Source organism: Mus pahari, chromosome 4, assembly GCF_900095145.1.
Source record: "Mus pahari chromosome 4, PAHARI_EIJ_v1.1, whole genome shotgun sequence".
Taxonomy (NCBI): domain Eukaryota; kingdom Metazoa; phylum Chordata; class Mammalia; order Rodentia; family Muridae; genus Mus; species Mus pahari.
The window spans coordinates 35155050-35179970 of NC_034593.1; the positions used below are offsets into that span (position 1 = coordinate 35155050).

Sequence of the window (24921 nt, forward strand, 5' to 3'; positions counted from 1 at the left end):
AGGAAGGAGGAAATCCCTCCACTAGACACCTCAGAGGGTGAATCCACAGGACAAAACATCACCTTGACTACAAGAGGTGTCTGAGTTTTGAACACAATTGTGATTTTCTTGACAGTGAGGCTGCACTAGACCAAGACAAGGAAGGGGAAGGAAGGAACTTTGCAGAAGGTTCCTCATCCTTTGTGAGCCACTGTCCTCAAATATGTAAGACTCAAAGACCAACAGAGGCCCCTGAGGATCTTCTCACCTGTGCCCAATGGAGATTGGGTTGAGAAACATTTTTATAACATTTAAAAATGATATTTTAGGGCTGGTGAGATGGCTCAGTGGGTAAGAGCACCCGACTGCTCTTCCGAAGGTCCGGAGTTCAAATCCCAGCAACCACATGGTGGCTCACAACCATCCGTAACAAGATCTGACTCCCTCTTCTGGAGTGTCTGAAGACAGCTAAAGTGTATTTACATATAATAAATAAATAAATCTTTAAAAAAAGAAAAAGAAAAACAAAAAAAATGATATTTTAATTATCTTGTTAAATATTTTTATTAATATTTATATTTTGATGATATCCATCCACCACTCCCCCTCCTGCTCCTCATACTGCCTTCCTCACCTACCTCTTCCCAACCTCACCATTTAGTTTACCAAACACTCCTTTCCCCCAGATTCGTTGACTCAATGAATTATAAAGAAAAAGAGGTAAGCGTTTTGGGTAGATGTAGATATTTCTTCTAGGTATTATTGAAACCACTTTAGGGAGAAGAGACTTGAAGTTGGAAAGAGATGGCTTTATCAGTAGGTAATAGTACGAAAGGATATTATGGGACATTAATGAATACAATTGGGTTTATAAAATCACACCCAGAAAGAGTCAAAGAAAGAGTACTAATCATAGGTAGTGCTTATAGTGTTTGCTACATGCCAGACACTGCTCTGGCTGCTTTGCATGAAGAGCTCTAGGGACCTAAGATCTGCTCTAGTCAGTTTCAGATGCTAATTCTCTTGCTCAAAAGTCATACAGCCAGCAAATAATGGAGCCAGGTTCTAACCCAAGCAGTTCATGTAGCTTCTACACCTTACCCTTTGGACATGGCTCAAGTTATAGGAGTATGAACCTTCAAAAACAAAGGTCAGACATATCCACATAAACTAACAATGGCAGTCATCTTGGGAGAGAGCCAAGAATTACATTTGGGGCAATCAATTCCAAGGCTCTGTTAGGTACAATTTTGAGGTTTCTTGTGCCTTCCTCCCCAAAGAGAATGGCTTTATGTGACTTCTGAGGCTAGACGGTTTTTTAAAAAATCATTAGTGGGGTCAACACAAGTGATTTGGAGCCCAGTCGCTAGGTGACACTCTTCATTGTAAATGTCAGATTGCCTCTTTGGTCACAGAGGTCAGGAGAGTTTCATTTTCCCTTCTGGCCAATTTCATGACTTGTTTCAGGGACAAGATGAAAATGTGTGCCTGCTTTTATTGGAAGAGTGCAGGCATATTGGCAAATGTACTATCCCAGAGCTGAGATGTACTTCAGAGTTCAGAAACTGAAGCCAGTGTGGTCCTAGCGGATCGAGTATTGACCTAAGCCCAGAAGAGATGCTCCCGGTCTCGGCTAGGGTTTCCATTGCTGTAATGAAACACTATAAGCTTGGCAGGCTGGGGAGGAGGAGGAGGAGAGGGTTTACTTGGCTTAAGCTTGCATAGCGCTGTTAACCACTGAAGGAAAGTGAGGAATGGCAGGAACTCAAGCAGGGCAGGAACCTGGAGGCAGGAGCAGATGCAGAGGCCATGGAGGCTTACTGGCTTGCTCTGAATGGCTGCTCAGCCTCCTTTCTGAAGACCTAAGACCACCAGCCCAGGCAGGGGTGACACCACCCACAATGGGCTGGACCCTCCCCCATCAATCACTAGTTTAAAAAATGCTCTATAGTCTTGCCTACAGCCTGATCTTACGGAGGCGTTTTTCTTTCTTTTTTTTTAAGATTTATTTATTATATGTAAGTACACTGTAGCTGTCTTTAGACACTCCAGAAGAGGGCGCCAGATCTCGTTATGGATGGTTGTGAGCCACCATGTGGTTGCTGGGATTTGAATTCAGGACCTTTGGAAGAGCATTCGGTGCTCTTACCCGCTGAGTCATCTCACCAGCCCAACATTTTTGCAATTTATTATTATTATTTTTGTTGTTGTTGTTGTTTTTCGAGACAGGGTTTCTCTGTGTAGTCCTGGCTGTCCTGGAACTCACTCTGTAGACCAGGCTGGCCTCAAACTCAGAAATCCGCCTGCCTTTGCCTCCCAAGTGCTGGGATTAAAGGCGTGCGCCACCATGCCCGGCTTCGGAGGCATTTTTCTTAATCCTCTCAGGTGACTACAGTTTGTTAGGTTGATGTGACTCGAGATAGCACATTATCTAATAACAAGAATCCAGCAAAAAATTTTAAGAGATACTAATAATTAAGTATTCCTGTATTTGGGCAACCACAGGGGGTAAGGGAAGAGGGAAAAAGAGAAAGAGGAGGGAAGAGTCTATGAATGTAAAGCCTTGGCCTAGACTGTTGTGAGTTATGAAATCTGCAGAGCTGACTGACTAGACACGCAGGTAGGAGGTGATGCTGCAATTCTGAGTCCAAAATCTACAAATTTCACCAGGAAACCTCCAAACAGGCTAGCTCTATGCTGAACTGTTCTGAAGTTCTTAGGTGGATTTGACAGAATTTTGACCACATGAAACAGGTGATGTTGTCAAATCTGCTGACTCCACATGGCAATCATGCCTACAAATAGCTTTCACATCTGTTCAACCAGCCAACTAGGCACCACAGCCTAGTCAAACCAACCATGAACCATGCAGAGTACATCTCAGTGAACTAGATTCTGCCTGTTCAAGAGACTGTTATCTGCATTTGATTTTGTGATTTCTTTTCTTAAAGCTTATGACTGACAAAGTATTCACTGGCTTTAGTCAGTTCAGTCCTTCTAATAACTCCTTTTGCTCACAAAGCTGGGCTGTGAAGTCGCAAGATCAGCTGAGATCAGCAAGTCTGAGGGTCAACAGGAGATGCCACACTCGGGCTGTCACACAGGAGATGCCACACTGGGGCTGTCACGCAGGAGATGCCACATTGGGGCTGTCACACCTCCTCACAATTTCATCTCCCAGTCCCAATTCTGACATCTCAACTACATTCACCATTATGCAATTTCAGGAAACCACAACTATGACTTTTCAGATGTCAAATAAATTATAAGTGTGTGAGTGTGTGTGTGTGTATATGTGTATGAGAGAGAGAGAGAGAGAGAGAGAGAGAGAGAGAGAGAGAGAGAGAGAGAGAGAACATTTGTGTGCCAGAGGATTTGAGAGACAGAGTTTGTGTGTGCCAGAGGACATTTCCCCCCCACCCCCCGAGTTGCTTTTCCTTTTATTGTGATAAAATACTCAGACAAAAGCACCTCAATGGAGGAATGATTTATTTTGGCTGACAACTCATGAGTACAGTCCGTCACGGCGGGGAAGAGTAGGTGGCAAGAGTTTGAAGCAGCTGGTCACACAGCCACACTCAGACAACAGGCTGTGAGTACACTGCTGCTCAGTCCAGCTTCTCTCCACTTTCTCCAGACCCAGGGGATGGTCCCACCGAGTCCGGATGGGTCATTCCACAGCAAATAATGTAACCAAGACAGTCCGCCACACACGTGGCCGGGAGCACGTCTCTAGTTGACAACACTTCTCAGAGGGGTTGTCCCTCAGGTCCCATCCACTTTTAGTCAGGGCCTCTCGCTGGTCTGGAACTTCTTCAGTAAGCTAGAGCGGTTGACCACATGGGTTATTGGGCTCAGACTGAGGCCTTCCAAGCTCTTTGCCATTCCAGCACTGAGACTATTAGCACAGAAACTGCTTGATGAACTTACGTGCTATTACCAGGCATGGCTGGTTACAATCAGGTGACCCGAGGGGAAGGCAGAGGCTGTTTTTTTCATATTGGGACTATCAGTTTAACGACCCAAAGACATTCAGATTGTTACTTTATACAGGGAAATGATATTCCACCTAAAGATACTGAAAGGCTCAAGATGAAACTCCCTCACTGGGAAGCAGCAGACTCACTCTAGGGTCTAGGCACTTTCCATGCGTACACACTCCTTAAGAAGGTTCTTATGTGAGACATGACTTAACTCCTCTAACTCTCAGCAAAGATCTCCCCCCACCCCGCCCCCCTCCTTGCCCCACACAGGAGAGGCTTTCCCCCTTCAGGAAAGTACATTTGGTCCAGGCCAGTTTCCATGTACTTTTATCACACTTCAGTTTGTTCTTTAAACTGTTTTAAAATTCTGTGTGTACATGTAAATGTGCACACACACATATGCAAGTCCCTATAGAGTCCAGAAGAGGGCATCATCAGATCTCCTGGAGCTGGAGATCTAGGCAGTTGTGATCCATCTGCCAGGAACAGTATATGCTCTGAACTAGTGAACCATGTCTCCATCTTGTCGACTTTAGTGTTTCTTACCTTGTTTTCTAAGGTCTCTCTGGTATCACCTAGGCCCTGTAAGGAGTGCCTGCCTCTGTGTTGACTGGTGGCTGGCCACAATAGGAAGAAATGACTTCCCTGGAGCAAAGTAAGGTTAAGTTATCCTGGTCAGTAAGGTTAACTTATCCTGGTCAGCAAGGTTAAGTTATCCTGGTCAACTGGTTGGAGTGTATCTACCTGCAGCCAGTTGTCACTTATACAGCTCCCTGCTAGATCTTAAAACCTTCGTGGTCCACTCTTGGCTTCACTAAACAATCTCTTGAGCTTCCCTACCCTTCTCTTCTTGTAGCAACACATTCTTAACCGCCAACCCACGAGGCAGAACTAAGAGACTCGTTGAGCTCTACATCCTTGTTGCCCTGGTTTACACTGCTTACTTTCTCTGTTCTCAAACTCATTTAACAAAAATTGCATGGAGCCAATCTTATATAGCTAGCAGGGTAGTAAAATCTGAGAGAAGAAAAATACTGGACCTAAAATTGAAGCACCAATCTGGGTGCTGGATTATCAGGACAGATTACAAAGCAACTTCAAGGCTACTAATGTACCTGCCATGAAGGCCTGGACCAGGGCTCTCCTAATTCAGGATGGGGGCACTGAATCTGGTTCTGCCTTAGAGCTAGCAGGGCAGTTAGCCAGGGAGGGAGTATAACCCAGATAATGGCTAGGGGTACTCTGGAAGCCACAATTAAGTTGAAAGTAGCTTCATGTGGCAGTCCCACGAGGCTAGTTGTTTCAGCTGGTCTGCAGAGGTTCTAACAGATGTGTAAGCAGTGGAAGAAGGGTGAATCTTCCTTCTTCCAATGTCCCTATGTAGGCCTCCAGCAGAATGGATGGCCTGATTTAAAGGTGTATACCACCACACCCGGATCTGGGACTTACTTTGTCCCAGGCTGACCTTGAACTCAGAGATCTCCTTGCCTCAGTCTCTTGGGATTAAAGGTGTATACTAGCTTGCCTGGGCCTAAGCTTTTCATGGCCACTATGCCTCAAAATCTCTATGCCAAGATCCAGGTCAGAAACTTGTATCTCCCAGCCTCAAGATCTGGATCACAGGTGTGCCCTCCAATTCTGGATTGTAGTTCATTCCAGATATAGTTAACAATCAGGAATAGCCATTACAGATGGACAACAGCTACCAAGAATAGAGTGACAATAAAGGAAGCTGAGTAGGAAGACAAGTTGTGTGGGGGATGGTACCACAGTTCTCCAGCAGTGTAAGTAGCAGGTGTGCAGGGATGCTGTATCAACATGTGAGGTTAGAGGAAGTTAGGAAGACATGTTTGGTGAACCTAAAGCCTTGGACTAAGAGGATGCTCTATAACTTCAAAGACAATGAAGGAGGTTGTCGGGAAAAAGTCTTTGAAGTTAAGCACTTTACACAGTTAACTGCTTAATTAAGACTTTTGGTCAACTCACACTTTTATAACCAGCAAAAGCGTATTTTGAATTTATCTTCTAAGCTTTGATAATTTCTCTTCTAACCAAGTCTAGACCATTTCACATACACAACAGTCTTCACTGTTACTTTCATTTGAGAATGGTTTAAGAGCACATTTAAGGCACATGCAGATATTCATCAGGCTTTGTACTTCAAACTTATGAGGGGTGGCTGGGCCCTATGTTCAATTAATAGCTTTAGCCAGCGCGCACAGGACCTCAAGTAGTCACTTGAATGAAGGTGGAGCAGATGGAAGGAGAGCTGTTATCTAGCTTGGTGTCTTCTTTGGGGTCTGGGCATTGTGAAGAGGTTGGGTTCCAGACACTGGCTGGGAATTATACATTTTGCATAAAGACTAAAGGTGGTTGGCCACTCTTGATTGACCTTTTACCCACAGCCAAATAGGTCATGATCTGATTAGTATTATTTACCAAGTCAACAGCTGACCTCAGGGGAACATGCTTTAGAGGTGTCAGAAATAGTACTCGGTAAGCTAGTACCCAACTCTACTTTCACCAAGCTCAAAGAAAGGTATACATTTTCCAAGTAGAGAACTTCCCATCTATCCTGACCACTAAGAGCTGTCAGGCATGACAGTGTCAACACCTTACTGACACAGGTGCCTAGCAAGCTGCCACTCAGTCATCAACAGAGGTAAGTGGGATTTGCAGATGTGGAGGCTGGCTCCTGGGAGCTTTGCTTTCTAGAGGAGAAATTTCTCAAGTGCTAATCAACATACTACCTGAGCCTCGATGCCTGAGGGAAGAGGTGAGTGGTCAGCAGGTCCTGCAGCTCTGAGGAATTGGGGAGAATTAGGGAACTGCACCTACCCCAAGAGGCTCGAGGAACGTCATCTGAATGGGCTTACCCCTACTACAGGGAAACTGGCTGCATTTACACAGCTCTACTTAGGGTACGCCCATTTGGGGGGCTGCAATTTTCCTGTTTTCTAAAGCCATTGTTTGTTCTTACATGAAGTGACTTTAACTCAGAGCTCTTAAGCTGAATAATACAAGACCAAGTGCAGAGAGGCGGAGAGATGGGTGAGTACTGGTGCCCTTCCCAAGCACTGGAGTTCAATTCCAATGCCCACACGCTGTCTTACTGCCACAGTAACATCCCAGAAACATGGGATCTGAGACCTACTTCTGATCTACACCCATACACATATAAATATTATATATATATATATATATATATATATATATATATACACACACACACATATAAAAATAAAAAAATGTATAGAGTTAGACACAAATTATATGTTCGACTTTTATTGTATGGCAAACATGGACCACACAACTTCAAAAGGTGGATGCAGTGTTTCTCAAACATGTCCAATCTTAAGTGTGACTGGAGGAACCACAAACAGATTTAGGCTCAGTGGATAGGAAGAATGTATACTTTGGAGCTGGGGATGTAAATGGTTGAGCAATATGTGAAGCCCTATTTCTGAATTCTAACACTGACAGATAAGAAGAAAAGAAAAAAAAGAAGAAAAAAAAAAAAAAAAAGAAAGAAACAAGAAACATGTCTTAAAACCCCCCATCACTCAGACCGGTTACAGACCCTTTAGAACTGGGTACCACACTACCTAACAATGAGAAATTTGACTGGAATTAAGAAATTATCTATGAACACAGTTTATTTAAAGTCCAAAACACAAAACCACTTCCTTTTAAAGAACAAAATGCATTGTTTTTTTTTTTTTTTTACTGCATGAATACCTGGGGCTTCTCACAAATGCAGATTATTAGGCTCAATGGTTCAGATACACCAATTTACTACACCAGAGGATAGATATATTTAACAATTTGCTTTTAGAAAATGTTTTACATAAAAAGGAAGCATTTCCCAACACTCTTCAGCCTCCACGAGTTCTTCAGACAGGATGGTGACAAGCACACTTCTGGAGACTATTCCAGTATGCGAAGAGCATAGCACCCCTTGCCCTCTGCTTCCCATCGACCCTGAGCTTCTGCTTGCACTGCACCTATCAGGAACATGTCTTTAATGTCCCCTACTTGGGGCTTTTCTCTGAGAGCAATCTGTCTCTGACCAAGAGTCTACCATAATGAAGCCAAAACTTGAACTAAGCAGGCTTTGAAATAGAACTTTTTCAACTAACAAGAAAGGGATTTACTGGCTCTGGGCACAATACTGTGATTCTATGTCAGTTCCTGCTTTGGAAGGCTTCCAGCACAGAGTGGCAACGAGGCCTGAGCGCACTGTACACTGTGATATCCCTTCTTACCTGAACCACCCATAAAGGTGGACCTGCCTTGGAAGTTACACTGAGCATGGGTAATGACTAGCTTGGCTAGTCAGGGCCTGATTTTCATTTCTAAGAGGGTTTTCTCATCATCGTGAATCAATTGCAGTATTATTAGTACATGACACACTGGCTCACGGCTCTGTATTTAGAGTCCGACTCGAGCTTATTTGGTTTATTGTACATGCTTTATTAAAACGGTACTCGTATTTACAGCATCGCAGGAAGAGTTCCCCCCAAGGTACTCTCACAGACATCCAGACTCACTCACACAGACATTCATACCGCGGCCCCGCTACCCACACCAGTGACGTGTGAGGGTCAGACTCCTAAAATTAGGCAGCTGTTGGGGAAGAGTTGTTGGTTTTTCAATTTTTCTTGGAAAAGAAAAGAGCCCAGGGGATGCATTTGGCCATCACAATGCTAGCTATGTTTGTGTTCTAACACATGGCAGTTAACACTGAGAACTCCTCTTCCATTCTACACACAGAATGACATCAGCCTCATCTCCATGCTGCTTGTAGTGACTTCTCAATTCAGAGGGGCTTTTCCAAAAAGGAATTCAAGTTTATGGAAGTGAAATAAGGCACAATTAATATTGATTTGACCTAGCGGAAGGAAGGGAAAGAAATAAAACTGGTTTCAAATTATCGTTGCTGGGAACTGCTGACTTCAATCCATTGGAAATTCCTCTAACTTCCAAATCTTTCTTAGAAGGACATTTTCCCCCCTTCTCTGACAAAGCCCAGAAAGAAAAGTTTGGGAATTCACGTTTGAATGTTTCAGTAGCCTGAACTTCTTAAATGAATATGTGACCCCTCTCCCCTGCCCAGGGCTCTTCCCTTAACACAAATAAAACACGCCTGTGAAACAGTATCCCTTGCTTTCCAGAGATCTGCACACTGAGTAGCAAATACCTATCTGGTTGTCTTTGATACTTTTTTGTTTTGTTTTAAGAGAGACATGGGAGGGGTGGGGGAAAGAAAGGAAGGCAGAGAGAGAAGGGGAGGAGGGGAAGGTGGGGCAGGGGAAGGGGAAAAACAACCCGGTGACTTTCTTGCTGTTAAGAAGGTCCTGTCTCCTGTTTAGGATGACGAAGCCCACCAGACATTACAACCAACGGCAACAAATTCACCTGGCAGCACAACCAAGGCCTCATCCTCAGATGTTCAGTCAGGCAGATGATCTTGTTCACGCTGGTGAGGTGCTTCTCATAGCAGGAGTCACACCCAAAGACTGGACATTCTGAAGGGGCACGAGCTGCAGTTCTGAAGTCCCTGGCTTTGGTTGCTCACAAAGTTCAGTCCTGTTTACTGTGATCCTTGGTGTCCTCTTCGTCTGTGTACTCTGATGGCTCCTCCCCTGGCTTTAGGAGTCTGCCTACATAATCATATTTTTCTGAAAGATATACCAAAACAAAGTCAGTAGTGGTTCAATTTGTCTCACGATTCCACGTGCAAGAAGGCCCGTGTCTCTTAAGTCACACAGAACCAGCTGGAATTCTTTCAAAGCTTCACTTAAATGCACACAAGGTCTGAACACAAGGCGGCAGGATCTGACAAGGTCAGGGTTGCTCTTTCAAGGAGAGTTCAGTGTCAGTGGGTCAGACACTATCAGCACTCAGAGCTGTCCTGCCTGGCTTTACGATATCATGAATCTTGGAATGCAGCTGTTTTCTTTATTGGTGGCAGGGGTGGAATCTAAGGCTTCGTGCAGGTGCCATACACTGAACTCCACCCCAGTCCAACTCTTATGTCTTAATAACCCAAAATATTAAAGCTAAAAATATTAAAATCAGATGTAATGGTTCATACACATAGTCCCAGCACTCGGACTGTCATGAGTTTGAGGTCAACCTAGGCCACACACACACACACACACACACACACACACACACACACAAAATGTATAATCTAAACAGTGGATTACAACACCTCACTCCCCACCCCCAGCTAACATTTTGGGATATAAATCACACGGAAGGAAATGAAAATGGGTGAATGACTATGGGCCGACGGCAGCAGCACAGAGTATGGGGTGGAGAACCACAGGGTGAGCAGATCTGAGACATACTCTGGAGAAAAATGTGACAACGTGGAAGAGAAGGGAAGGGAAGGGACAAGGACTTCTCTGAGCTCTGTAGGCCCGCAAGGCCCCTACCACAGCAGCACTCTTTCCCACACCCAGCTCTCTCCCTAGATCTGCCACTCAGCTCACTCTGACGTGCCTGTTTAATTTACAACCGTGTATGCAAGTAAAACCTGTTTATTTTCTGTCTGGAAATAAAACCTAATCTAAGGGAATTAAACCAAGACCAGTCGACTAGCTGTGGGGAGTGTTAAGGTGGGCTCTACACACGGGAGAACCAGACAAAAGGCCAAGAAGCCCACAGAGCTGCTCACAGACCCAGCAGGAGATGAATGGCTCAGGCAGCATCGCCTGGGAGGTAAGAACTGATGCTGAGGGGCAGGACAGAGGGGACAGGTTCCTTCCTTACCACTCAAAGTTAAGAACAATTACATCATTTGCTATGCATTACCATTAGTGTTGATATCGCTCATTCACCACTAATTCACGCTCATTCACCACTAATTCACGGTTGGAATCCGGGGCACAAGGAGATCATACACAATCTACTACTGTGCTACACCCTAACCCTTCAGCTTGTTTTAAATACAAGTCTGTATTTAACAAAACAAAACCATTTCTTAATGAACAAGTCTTTTCTTTGTTTTTTTTTTGTTTGTTTATTTTTATCGAGACAGGGTTTCTCCGAGTAGCCCTGGCTGTCCTGGAACTCACTCTGTAGACCAGGCTGGCCTCGAACTCAGAAATCCGCCTGCCTCTGCCTCCCGAGTGCTGGGATTAAAGGCGTGCGCCACCACGCCTGGCTAATGAACAAGTCTTGAAAGACTATTAAAAGCATCACGATTTGAGACTGTTGGGCCCACAGGCATGTGCTGCCATACCTGGTACTAAGTTTAGACTTTTAACCCAATTGCCACATGTACCAATTATATTAATATTCAGCAGCATTTTAAATACATCCTAAAAATGATGGAAAGGAAAACAGACTGTGTCCTTTAATGTGCAGTAGCATATAGTTTGGTTTTCCAAAGACTCCCCCAAATGAAGGTACCTTTAAACTGCATTTCCCATTCTCGAACACTCTCCATTTGCACTGCATTCAAATCTGAGAGATCGTCATACTCATCTCTAAGTGCATCCTTATCCAGGCAGAATGTCGCCAGCCCCCTGGAGGCGTCCCTGCCAGCAAAGATGCCATACGGGCCCGCTGAAAAAGAAAAAGACAACTTAGAGCCTAGCACCATTTGAGAATGTGTCTGAACATCAGGTTCTCTGTGTGACTTGCTTTTGGTACGCAGCCTTAATTTCAAAAAATGGAGATTCTGGATGAGATAATCAGAGATGTGTTGGAAATTTCCCTTTTACCAAAGTAAAGCTTTTCACTGAGAATAAATTCACTTCAGATACCCTGAAACCCCTGCAATGTATATGCCAGGGAAGGAGGGATCAGTGGAACACAGCCCATGAGAGGTTACCTACCCATGCTCCAGCAGGTGGCCCTACACCCACGCACATACTGACAGCACTACATGACCACAGTGGGTATTAAATAGCACATTAAAGCAGGAGCAAAAAGCTGTGGTGGGGAGAAAGGAGGAGTTGGAGGGGAGGCAATGGGCTGGATTTGATCAAACATATCCTATTCCTGTATGAAATTCTTAAAACAAAAAAACAACTTTAATAAAACTTGAGTGTTCACATGGGCACCAACGTCAGGTATCTAGCTCAATCTCTCTGCTTACTTCATGAGACAGCTTGTCTAATTAGTTCGCTGATTTGGCTCAACTGGCTGGGCCAGACAATTCCAGGAACCCCACCTCTCCACCCACCAGCAGGAGCTTACAGGCATGCACAATTGGGCCTTACTTTTAATGTAGATGCTGGAGATCTGAACTCAGCCCCTCATACACATCTAGCAATTACTTCTACCCTACAACAGACACCTTTAAGATTTAACTGTTTACATTTCACATGGCAGAAGGGGCCCCAAAATATTTTTCAGTTCAAAATGTTTCTTAAAAAGATTTAAATGATAACAACATTTCTAAAACATATAATTATACAAAGACAATTTCAAGTTTATCAGTTCCTCTACAGATAGCAAAAATCATTCTGAGGAAACAGTTGTTAAACCAGCTAGAGACTCCACTCTCATGAGCAGCTAGTTACTGGCCTGTTAAGAATGATACTTATAAGTTTGTGTGTAAAAGTTGTAGCCCTGAACAAGTGTAGTCAGAGGGCAAACTGCATCTTGCTTTGTGTCTCAGATCCAAATTCAGGGCAGGCAAGCACTTTATCCACTACGCCATCTCTCAGATCCATGGAAACCATTAATTTAATAAAGGGGCTATTAGAATGACGTATCGCCTAACTTAAAGAAAACAAGATTAAAAATGCCTTGATTTCTAAGAGAAAGACGGCCGCACCTGTTCTCATTTGAAAGCATTGGGAACTCCAAGTGAAGTGTTGGAAAGTACCTGTACCTTCTGAGACAGGAGACCAAGTCTCACCTAAGCATGACTAGAGTAGGAAGCTCATTCTTGGAAAGGTCTAGTCCATGGAGCTAGGATAAGTTTCCCAAGTGTTTAAGTAGCTTTTTTTTTTTTTAAAGATTTATTTATTTTATGTACAATTATAGCTGTCTTCAAACACAAAAGAAGAAGGCGTCAGATCCCATTACAGATGGTTATGCTCCATCATGTGGTTGCTGGGAATTGAACTCAGGACCCCTGGAAGAGCAGTCAGTGCTCTTGACCGCTGAGCCATCTCTCCAGCCCCTTAAGTAGCTTTTTTAGGTTTGGCCATGAAGATGACATGTGTGCGGTGCTTCCAAGCTTCTTTAGTTACTAAGCATTGTTCATGTTACTAATGCGCATTAGATAACTATCACAACTTATAACTAAATGACTATGCTTTTTCTCACTGAATAGATATACTTATGGTTTATTCTCCCAATAATACATTGTTTTGTTCCCTCAAATGTGTCTTCTATATAAGAAAACGAATATTCTATCACGGGTCAACACTCATGACTTTGAAACTTTGCCTATGATCTCAACTGACATTCAAGGAGTATTAAATATTTAGAAAAATAAATTTAATATAGTTTCTACTTACAGAATACAATTCAAACGTTCACTACATTAGGGTTAAATACTTTAGAAGAAATGTGAAGTTCTAAAAGTAAGCAGGATAGGCTTCTAAGGCAAGTAAGTGAGAATGATCTGACCTTCAGCCCCCTACTCCCTTTGTGCAGAATTCTACCTGCTTTGTAGAGACAAACACAAATAGCCAATGAACAGTAATGAAGGTGAGTTTTTGTTTCTTGAGAAACAAAGATGACCAGAGCCTATGGGCTTAAAACAGTAGCAAATGAAACGAAGAATATTAGCAATGAATGGAGAGCAACAAACCTGAAGAGGAAATGATACTTCTATTTTTTTAAAAGAATTTCCCTATAACTTCACACTTTGGTCCTTCAGGATTTCATGAAAAAGAACAGATTTTGCCTTTTTCCACAGTTGGCAGACTAAATAAATAAATATATAAATAATCAAAGCACAGCATTCAATGACCACCTAGAGGTCCCGACAGGACCAGGATGGTATCTCCACTTCTCTCACCTTCCAAACCCTTGTCTCCAAGGAGCAGGAGCCCCACAAGCTCAAAGAGCACTCACACCGAGAACATTTAAGGCACCATGGCAGGGTTGGTGCCACCCATGTAGCCAAGGCTCTTCTCAGTCTTTACTATTTTCAGACAGTGTCACCAGGGTGCCCAGGATGGCCTTCAACTCTGTCCTGACAGGCCTTGAACTTGAAGTCCCCTTGCCTGGACCTCCCACATATCTGAACTGCAAACTTGTACCTGTGTCCTGGACATTGCTCTGCAGGTATGTCAGAGTGTGAACCCTGTATGTGAGAGCACACAGGCCACTGCAGGCCCAGGCACAACCCTCAGCATCATAAAGCAAACCAGCAAGCCACCAGACAACCCTTGGGCCTTGAGTTATGTGAATAGATATACCACTGGGTTCCAAAGTGAATTTCTCTACCAACTTCCCTAAGGGTCAACTTTGAATGAATTGATTAATCTTTTGTTGCTACGGTTAGTTTTTGTTAATTTGTTAAAAGAAAAGACTGAGAAATATATTCCTCCACTCCATAAACTACATTAAAGTGTCCCCTCCCATGCACAGACTTCTGAGGATGCCATCTACTAAGGAGTCTTAGTAGATGGCATGTTCTTTGCTCCATGATGTAAGGCCACTAAGGAGCCTAAGCAGACTAAGTACAATAGGAATTGGGCAGTTTGTCTGACAGAGGAAGGCTTAGAGGTCTGGCAAAGAGTTGCCTTCCTCCATTCATAACACAAGGGCAATCCCTTCCCTTTCAGATGCTTTCCATAACAAACAATGTCATCAGCAATAGCACTTTGCAATGTGTGACTGTTCATAAAACAAAAACAACAAATATGGGGGCTACCCAGAAAAAGCACATCTGATCTAGTGTTAAACCTCTGGTATGATTTACTGAAATAGCAAATGATGTTTTCTGAGCGTCAAGACTCATGTAGACATCATTATGATGATCCCCAACCAAGTAATCGGCTGACCTAACAGCTGTTTACTTTATGATAGTGAACATACTTGGAATTTTGATTGCTACCTGGACTAGTAACAGGCAGAACACTCAGTGCAGCTCCCCGGCAGCCATGAGATGAAGAATTCATAAATTACACTACAGTGTAAAATGTAAGGTGAGTGTGTTTAACTATAGGCTAATGTGAGTGTTGTGAACATGTTCAAGCTACGATGCTCCAAAGGGTAAGTGGATTAGATACATTTTGACCCCATTTTCTCTTCTTCCAGACAAGGCCTTATTATGTAGCTCAAATTCACAGAAATCAGTCTGCCCCTATTTGTATCCGGTTGTGATTAAGATTTTTTTTTTTAAGTTCAAAATCAATAAACTCAGCTGGGTGTGGTAGGCAAATTTATAATCCCAGCATTCTAGAATTGAGGGTGGGAGGGCGTGAATTTGAAGTGAAACGAACAAAATAAGAAACAAAAGAAAAAAAGACAAAAGCCAATCAACTCATTAGTTACTAACCCCTACAACTGCTTGCTTTGATACAACCATGCAGAATGGTGAGACTTATTTTTGAAATAGCAACAAACCATCATATGCATATAACGAGGATTACATATATATGCTCACTATGAAACAATGATATAAACGAATAAACAGAAAATGTGGTAAGTAAAATCTACAGCAGATGGTTTGACTGTAGGATAAAAGAAATATTTCATGAGAAGTACTCTGGTTATTTCTATGCTTCTCTTAAGCTCCTGAAAATGCAAGGAGACAGCTTACACTCTAATGGGGGAAACTCCAGGACCTATAGAGCCAGCACAGTAAAACTGAAGAAAGTTTCTGTCAAGACAAGACATTTGTATGCTTGAGGGGCCACCCACCAAGTGACACACAGATGTTTCAAACACAACACAGAGGAATTATTTTATCTACTAAAGTTGAGAGCAAATTAGATGCTTCACTACACATGACTGAAAATTCCATCTTGTTTCTGAATGTCCAATCAAAAGGCTTAGGCATACAAAAAGTGCATCATCTGCAGGAAAAGGGTGAACTAGAACGTTAAAAGACACAGCCCATTTGTGTCTCACATGGTGACTATAGATTAAAGCACATGCACACACACATATAACCCAAAGTAGAAGGAGAACAAAAGGAAGTGAAGGAGTATGAAAAATAACTTGGACATAAAGGTAAATCTAAATACATAAACCTACACGTTTGTGGTCTAAAACACTATTCAGGGCTAGGCAATGCAGCTAAGTAGTAGAGTGCTTGCCTAGCTCAAGAGACCAATGCCTAGTACCACACACACAAAAGCAAAGATAAAAATGCCATGGAGGGCTGGTGAGGGGCTCAGCAGGTGAGGGTGTTTGCCAAACATACTGACAACCTGAATCCTGATGCCCAGATCCCATGACAGGAGGAGAAAGGATTCCTGAAAGTTGACCTCCATATATATGCTGAGTGCCAGTACTCATGAGCACACATCATAAAATATCAAAACAACAACGAGGGCTGGAGAGATGGTTCGGCAGTTAAGAACACTGGCTACTCATCCACAGGGCCTGAGTTTGAGTTTGAGTACCCTCAAAGTGGCTCACAACAGTGTGTAACTCTAGTTCTAGGAGATCCGATGCTCTCTTCTGACCTCCTCAAGGCACCCAGGATGCAGTCAAATACTCATACACATAAAATAAATTTATAAACAAAGTCAAACCAACAACAAAATTCCAGCTATGGCACTGAGAAAGTATTTGCAAAGGCTGAAATGATGAGATCACAATAGAAAAAAATGTGTCAAAGAATATATGAACAAATGTATGTAGAAAAGGAAACAAAGTGACTCAGATTTTCTTTAAAAATGTTTAATTTTGGAAGAATAAGAAGAAGATAGTTCACTTTTTAAAATGCCTGCAGCATAAGCAAAAAGACCCGGGCTGGAAAGATGGTTTAGCAGGAAATCACTTGTTGCTAAGCCTCATGACTTGAATTAGCTAACTGGGCTAATTCAATGGAAGAAATGACTCCTGCAAGTTCTCTGATCTCTACATATGTGCCATGGTGTGCCTGCTTCTGTGCACACTTATATACATACTCTAAGTAAATGTATATTTTAAATAAAAGAGAGAGAACTAAATTCAATCCGTAGGATGGTCACTGAAAATTTTAAAGGTGGGTGTGGTGCTATATTTGCATTCTCAACATGCAGGGAGGTAGAGACAGGCCAATCCATTGGGCTCCACTAGCCTGCCAGTCTCATCAGTCTCATCTATAATGGGCTGGATAGTTTAGAACTTACTGAGTTCTAGGCAAGTGATAGGTCCCGTCTGATAAAACCTCTCAGAATAGGAGAAATAAATACTATATAGCAACTGGAACACTTTTAACTTTAGACCCACACAAAAAACGAGCAGTTTAAAAGCATTACATTTTTGGCAAGGATGAAAAACAGGCATCTTTATGAAGTACGCATAGGTCAAACTCTCTGGAGGGCAGCTCCAAATGAAGTCCCCACACTAGGTATGGCCAGCCACACCATCAGCCTTAGTAATTCTGCTTCTAGGACTCACAGCTCTATTTACATATAGAACATTGGTACAAGCTGTTTCCCACAGTATCATTACTAAGAGATGGAGGAAAACTCACATGCTCATCAACGGAGGCTGTTAACAAATAGCTTCCACGTGACATGAAAGATACGAAAGGCTCTCAGGACTGTGAACTACTTACTGTTCACGGTATGTACCGTACATGATAATTAAGTGTGGGGAAATAAGACTCACATTCAGATGATGTGACCCGCACAACACAGCTCCTCAGCACTAAGACTGATCCCTTTCCACTGCAGAGCCACATGAGGGGTTCCTGGGAGAAGCCTTACTTTTCACTGTAAATTCTTTAGTGTTTTCAGTCTTGAGCATATATTATCTTTTAAAAATATGATTAAAAAAACCTTACACACAGGCATTATTTTGGGATCTACTCTAAAGCACTCTACATTTGACAGTTCATGGAACACTCCAGAAAATGGACAAGAAAGAAACAATGCAGTGGCTGGTGGAAAGCAGATGTAACAAAGATGACAAACGATAGCAAAGAAGCACGACCAGGTCAGCAGTGTCCCCAAGAATAAAGCAAGAGGAGTGAAGGACGCGAGCTGCCTAATGTACCACAATCTAAGACACGGGCCACAAAAAGACAGGCTTGAGGAGCAGACGGGAGACTAATGCGCATCGGCCCGCCTCCCAGGGCAAGATGGTCTGAAATGGATGAAATGGCATATATTCACAGACTTTTAGCAGAATCCAACATGTTAAAAAAATCAAATCTGGGGGCCTGGGGAGAAGCTTAGTCAGTGAAGAACTTGTTGCACAAGCAGACCTATTTTGGATCTCCAGCACTCTACAGAAAGCCAGGTGTATGCCTCTAACTCCAGCCTGTCATGGAAGCATGGATACAAACAGACCCCTGGAGCTTGGTGGCAACCCAGCCAAACTGGTGAACTCTAAGTTTAGTAAGACCTTGCCTCAAAAAATAAGATGGAGAGAGGCTAAAGAGACAGTGGTGTCCACCTCTGCCTTCTACATGCAGTGTACACACGCAAGCACACATACATACAATACAGCAGGACCACAGGACAGAGAAAACTGCCTCAACCACAATGAAACTCAGAAAAACAGATTAGTAAAAGCAAACTTCTTGTTCACAAGAGGCAGAGGACAGTGACACACACCACTCAAATGAAGGTGTAACAAGAAGGTGTACAATTTCATTTCCTGACCTCAAGTCATTACTCCTGAAAAAGGACAGATAAAGAACAGGTATTTTTCTTACCAGTGAAAAGAACTACAGACTTTTTAACAAAATGAAGATGGAACTCTAAGAAAGACTGCGGTGCAAGAAATAGTAAACCACATAATAAAGACTTGAGTTCTGTTCCCAGCACCCCCACTGAGCAGCACCAGGCGAGCTGACTCCTATTGCTGGACCCTGAAGGCCCCCACATATATGTGTGGTATACACAAACACATACACCTTGCAAAAAGAAGACACTTCCAGGGCTAGGGATGTAGGTGATAAGCAGAGCCCCTGCCCACCATGTCTGTGGCCCAGTTTTATCCTCAGCACCAAGGAGAAAAGCCAGGCAAGTGGCAGTAAGGTATCTTCAATAGGTAGGTTTTCCTGATTTGCATGGGATAATATTTGGTTAAAATTCTTCCACTGTTCCAAAGGACAGATTAATATCTAAGCCGTATCTTAAAATCACCGGAAGAACAGAAACAGATCAGCGGAGAGGAGAAAGGGGAAGCTAGAGACTCTAAGAACTGGGGAGTGAAGTGAGGACCTGTGTGGAGCTTTTTTCTGAAGTGAACTGTGCTCAGTGAACTGCTAGTCACAGAGATATGGCCAGAGACTGTGTTAAGTAAGATAGTGGAACAAGACACAACCAGACTGGAGCTGTGAGAACATCAAATGCTGAGGAGGAGCTTAAAATCCACTTATGTGGTTTTTACCAGAATAAACAAAACAGCACAAGGTGTTTTCAAGGGCTGGAGTAACAAGTCTTGGGCTAAAGACAAGTAATCAAAGAAACCAAACCTGAAACATCAATGGAGGTGACAGGGATGGGTCTGACAGGACAGCTATCATATGACATATTATGTCATAAGGCAGATATGACAGGTCTAGACACAGTGCTAGGTGGCTTCCATGTCTTCACACTAGCTGTACCCTAGGTGAACAATGGCCCATTTCAGAACACTCCTACACCCGAGCTCTGTGCAGCTGGCCCCTTCAAGTTTAAAGCATCACACCCCTACTTTGTGACCATCTAACAGAAATAAGGTACTTCTAAAGATCCAAATAACCCTTGGTCCCAACCCTAAATTCATTCACAGCACACTTTTCACTACAGAGCTTAATCCATACTGAGATGTGTTGGCATACTGTCTGTCCTCCTCAAGAGATAGATGTCAAGTCTGTGGCTACGGCCTGGTGTGTACCAAAGACTAATTCTATGTCTGAAAGACTATGTCTGAAAGACTATGTCTGAAGATGCTCCTTCTCAGTAGTTAAAGATGGAGCTGAAGCCTTATATGAAAGCTCTTGAGAAAGGTGAGAAGGGCACCACGAGTTACACAGTGACGTCCGCCATGGGCTCATGGGGAGGAATGTCTACATCACACTGTCCAAAGGACCTTGGAAACCATGAACAGTTAGTTCAGTATGTGTGACTAGTTCTATTCCTTACTTCTAATCGAAATCACCACCCTCTGTTATCGAAACACTTTAGAAGTTAACACAACAGTTCCCTAAAACAATAAAAGCAATGCATCTGATACTGAATGTAACTAAGGAGGTACTATGGAGATAATCTGCACCATATACAACTCTTCTCAACTTTGCTTTCTGTCAAGTAAAGCTGAGGAAATGACAGCATGGCTAGCCTGGAGTGTTAACTATGTAGCTAGGTTGTTCTAAATAAAGGCCATTCTCCTGCCCCTGCCTCAAGAGCACTGGCATAACAGGGGTGAGCTACCATGCTTAGCTCCTTCAGAAAGCCTTTATCTACTGATAGCTAACAAGATGCATGCGGTAACTGGCTCAACAACAAACTTAGTTGGCTTCAAAGCAAGACACTGTAATGGCAGCTGGATTGTGACAACTCTGAGTTGTCCATGCAGCAGAAGGTCAGGCTGGGCTTGGCCTTTATGTTGCAACTCTTGCTTAAACTGCAGGTTTGTAAATTAAAATGTTAAAGTGAACATATTAAAGACAAGATTAAACAGGAGGAAGGGTTTAGGTTCACGAGCTCCTTTCCTCGACTTCCTATTAGGCAGCCCAAAGGGGCTGCTTGTGTGACCTTCCCTTTTCAGTGGAATTTAAGAGGTAAGTTGGCTTTGGCTTTGGCAAATATTGACAAACGAGAGGAATAAGGGAAAAAAGGTCAAGTAGCCCAAGTATATGCTTTTTTTTGGCATTCCAAAGAATAAGACTTACAAAGTGCTACTGCAGTAATATAATGATTTACGATAAAACATTCAAAAACCTGTTCTGAATGTGAGCATGGACTTGATGGGTAATGTGACAATGAGAAGGTATGACCTGTGAAACACGGTGAACTTGGCTTTGAGTTTTAGTGTGGCTACTTAGCAGGTAGGTACTTTGGGAAAAAATCTCCAAGTTTCAGTTTTCACAATGTAAAATGAGAATACAAATATCCTGTCAAGCCATTTTAAACAATAAATGGAACATGCTCAGGAGACATTCACTGGCCTCAGGAACTCCCGGAGAAGCTAGAGTACAGCCCACCATGAAGCCAAGGTTTAGTGTGGCAGCCATGTGGCTGAGCATCTGGACTGTTAGGGAAGAACTCATCTTAAACTATATTAATTGTAGTCAGTCATTTGTGGTTTCGGCTACTACACTGGGCAGCTAGGACATAAAAGCCATGAAAACGAAAACTTGTTTGAAGTTCAAACTCTGTATGGGAAGGAACCAGAAAAGGGTATAAAGACAAAATCAGTAACAGGATCCTCTGTAAGTTCAGCCCAGAAGCTCTCTACCACAGAGTATATAAACTTTGTGGTCAAACATATCTGGATTTCCCAGATTTATTTATGTGATCCAAGCCAGCTTACTTAAATCTCAGACTCATGTGTAAGGCAAATACTTTGCAGAAATGACAAATGAATGATCCAACCGATTCACTGGATCATTAGATGCTTACGAACTGCAGTTTCCTACATGATCACACTATCTTTCCAAGCTAGCCAAGTACCTGACTATTAGAGTATAGAGAAATACTATACTAACAACAAAGTCAATGCGTTCTGGCAAACAGTTGGCAATGAACTACATTTGAAATATTGCCATTTTATTTTTAAGAAGTGGAACTTTAAAGATACACAGCTGTAAGAGAATGTGTCCAGTATTATGGGGGGAAAAAAAACCCTCACAGAACAAACCTTAATCCTAAAACCTATCATTGCAGAATGGAATACATAGTGGTTGGAGAGAACAATAAGCTCGCTAGCTCTAGGCTAAGATTTTCAAATTACTAAGATTCTCAGGTAAGGGGGCTGGAGAGATGGCTCAGCGGTTAAGAGAGCCGACTGCTCTTCCAGAGGTCCTGAGTTCAATTCCCAGAAACCACATGGTGGCTCACAACCATCTGTGATGGGATCTGATGCCCTCTTCTGGTGTGTCTGAAGACAGCTACAGTGTACTCACATACATGAAATAAATAAATAAATCTTAAAAAAAAAAAAAAAAGATTCTCAGGATTCTCAGGTAAGGAGAACTGTAGGCTGAATTATAACACCACAAAATTATTGCATTTATTTGAGGATAAAATCAAAGTTACAGGCAAAATTAAATTTACATTCATATCCTTGCAAAAAACACGGCATCAAGCCCCCTGGAAAGTACCCCAATACTTCCTAGCCATGATCACAAGATGTTCTGGCTCCATTCAAGTTTGTCCGAATAATAAAGCCTTCCAGATATTCCTATTAGATTGTTTACTGATACCAGTAATAAAAGAACAAGGAGGTGGTTCTCTGTTCTTTTTGTTTTCAGACGGGTCTCACTATGCAGTCCCAAACAGCAGAGAACTCACCCCCCCAGGCCTCCAGGGTGGTTCTTCTCTATTATGGGTGCTCAAGCCCAGGGACCCACTCTATAGCACACCTCTTAGTTTTCAACCTCTGCCATGGTTGCCATGGAGACTGCCAAACTGACTCCTGATGTATAAGGACTGATAATGGCTCTTTTTACAAATATTCTAGACAATCTTTAACCACACTGAACACACTTCAATGCCAATGAGGCAAGTGTGTAACTAGGTACAAAAATCTGTGTAAATTCTTCACTTTTAAAAGTTTATTTGACTTGGTCTATGTAAACAAAGTACTTCGGTCCTATTCTCTTGTTCCACATGCTCTTAAATTTAAAAAAACAAGTATTAACCATGGGTGCTGATGTAAGTAAGGAGACATGATGTTTGTGTTTATATATCCAGAAGGAAATACATACATACATACATACATACATACATACAAAGAGATTAACAGATCCAACATCAAATGCTTATTTATGTTTCTTAACTCTAATTCAAACAACAAACCAAAACACTCCTAAAATAGCATCCAACTGAGCATAGAAGTCAGAAGCGTCTTCAGTGTCAATAAATCAGGGGTACTAACGAAATTAAAAGGAAACCTGGCTTAAAAGTTGGATGCAGTCCTTCCAATAATGGGTCACTTTGGTCTCTGGCTTCATTCTTATAACTCACACTCTCTTCTCCTCCCCCTTCCCTCCTGTCCTTAAAGTATAATATATTAAGCACTGGGTAACCAGGCCGCACAACGTTGTTCAATTTTATGGGCTACCAACAGATACCCGGGGTCTGAAGTTTATTTGCATAATCTGAAATATGGATTACCACTACACTGCAAAAGGGCCTCTACTGCAACTACCTTCCACATAATTTTCTGAAAGTAAAGTTTTAAAACCTTCAGCTTGAAGAACCAGCGCATGGCAGGGGGCGAAGAAGTTCGACTCCTCTAGGTTCGTGCCCAACCCCCGAACCCCCCCGGGCGTCCCATGCTGTTAAGGGAAAATACAATAATTTATTTTCAACGGGTATTTGAATACTTATTTTACTATTAGCAGAGAAAGGAGGAGAGGAGGGAAGGAAGGAGAGACTGAGAGTCGGAGACAGACACGCCTGCCTCCTGGGCAGATGAGCTCCACCCCCTACACTCAGGGCCAATATCTTTGCCAGTCTTATTAAGGTTTACGTTCTGGTTCGTCCTCATCTTACATACAGCTGTTAATCTTGGAAAGCATCTTGGAGCCCAAACTGGCTTTTTGGAAAAAGAATGAAAACGAGTCCGGGGTGGTTCTGAAACCGAGCTGCAGGGGTTGGGACTTGCAACTACGTGTCCCTAACCCCGACTCTAGGCAGACAAGTCCGGAGAAGGGAAAAGGTAGGCAAGTGTCAAACAGACAACCCAGAATAAGAAGGCTGTCTTATGTCTTAACACAGGGCCGAAAAACTTTGGGTCGCCACTTTAGCCCCTCTTGCCCCGACAAAGCCCAGAAACCAAAACGCTCCGAGGAAAGGTTGAAAGCCAACGTGACTAGACACAACTCTTTTAACAATTTTGAGAATTTCAGCCCCAGGAAAAGCTGAGAGGAGATAGGGTTGGGAAAGGCAAGGAACGCCGAGCGCGCAGGTCTGTGGGGCGCCACGGAGCCCCAGCTGGGGGCGTGCGCTGGGCTGCCGTCCAGGGGAACGGGGCCGTGGCGGGGTTAGGGTGTCCCGGGTCCCCCACCCCGACACCCCTCTCTCCTCACCGGGGCCGTAGAACTTGCTGCCTTTGGTCACGTCGAAGACTTTCCCATTGACCGCGAGCAGGATGCGCGGCGTGCGCGCCCCGTCGTACTGGCGCAGCTGCTCCAGGCTGAAGTCCCGCTTCTTCATGCGAGGCAGCGTGGCGGCCGGGCTCTCCTCGCCCGCCCCGGGTCCCGAGCACAGACCACGCCGCCCCCAGCGCACCCACAGCCGGTAGGCCCCCAGCAGCACCAGCGCCACCAGCGCCAAGTTCAGCAGCATCTCCCCGCCCGTCGCCAGCAGCGCCGCCACCCAACCGCTCCTCGCCGCCGTCGCTTCGGCGCCACCCGGGCTCCCGTCGCCGCCACGCTCCCCGCCGCTCCCCAGGGTGCTTAGCTTTACGTCCCCATCACCCGCCGCCATCACTGCCCGCCAGCGCCTTCCTCCTCCCGCCCCCTGCCCTCCCCAAGCCCGCGGCCCTGCCCACCAGGCGGCGCTCAGCCAATCACGTGAGGGGCTGGGGCGTGGCAGCGCCGGCTGCTTATTGGCTGTTGGCTGGGTAACGTTGTCTGGCTTCGCTCTCGCCGCTCGGGCTCGGGCTGGCAGCGCGCGCGGGCGACGCCCCGCCCACCTCGCCCCACACTTCCCTG

The 24921-nt window shown here is 43.7% G+C and overlaps 1 protein-coding gene across 1 annotated transcript; it reads right to left on the reverse strand.

Moving 5' to 3' along the window:
- Window positions 1-7231: 7231 nt before the first annotated feature.
- Pgrmc2 (progesterone receptor membrane component 2) lies at window positions 7232-24694 on the reverse strand. The gene is made up of 3 exons (XM_021196179.2): window positions 24295-24694; window positions 11385-11540; window positions 7232-9643 (listed from the first exon to the last, which is right to left on the reverse strand). The coding sequence occupies exons 1-3, from the start codon at window positions 24692-24694 to the stop codon at window positions 9546-9548; spliced, it is 654 nt and encodes a 217-aa protein (XP_021051838.1). The 3' UTR covers window positions 7232-9545.
- Window positions 24695-24921: the final 227 nt, after the last annotated feature.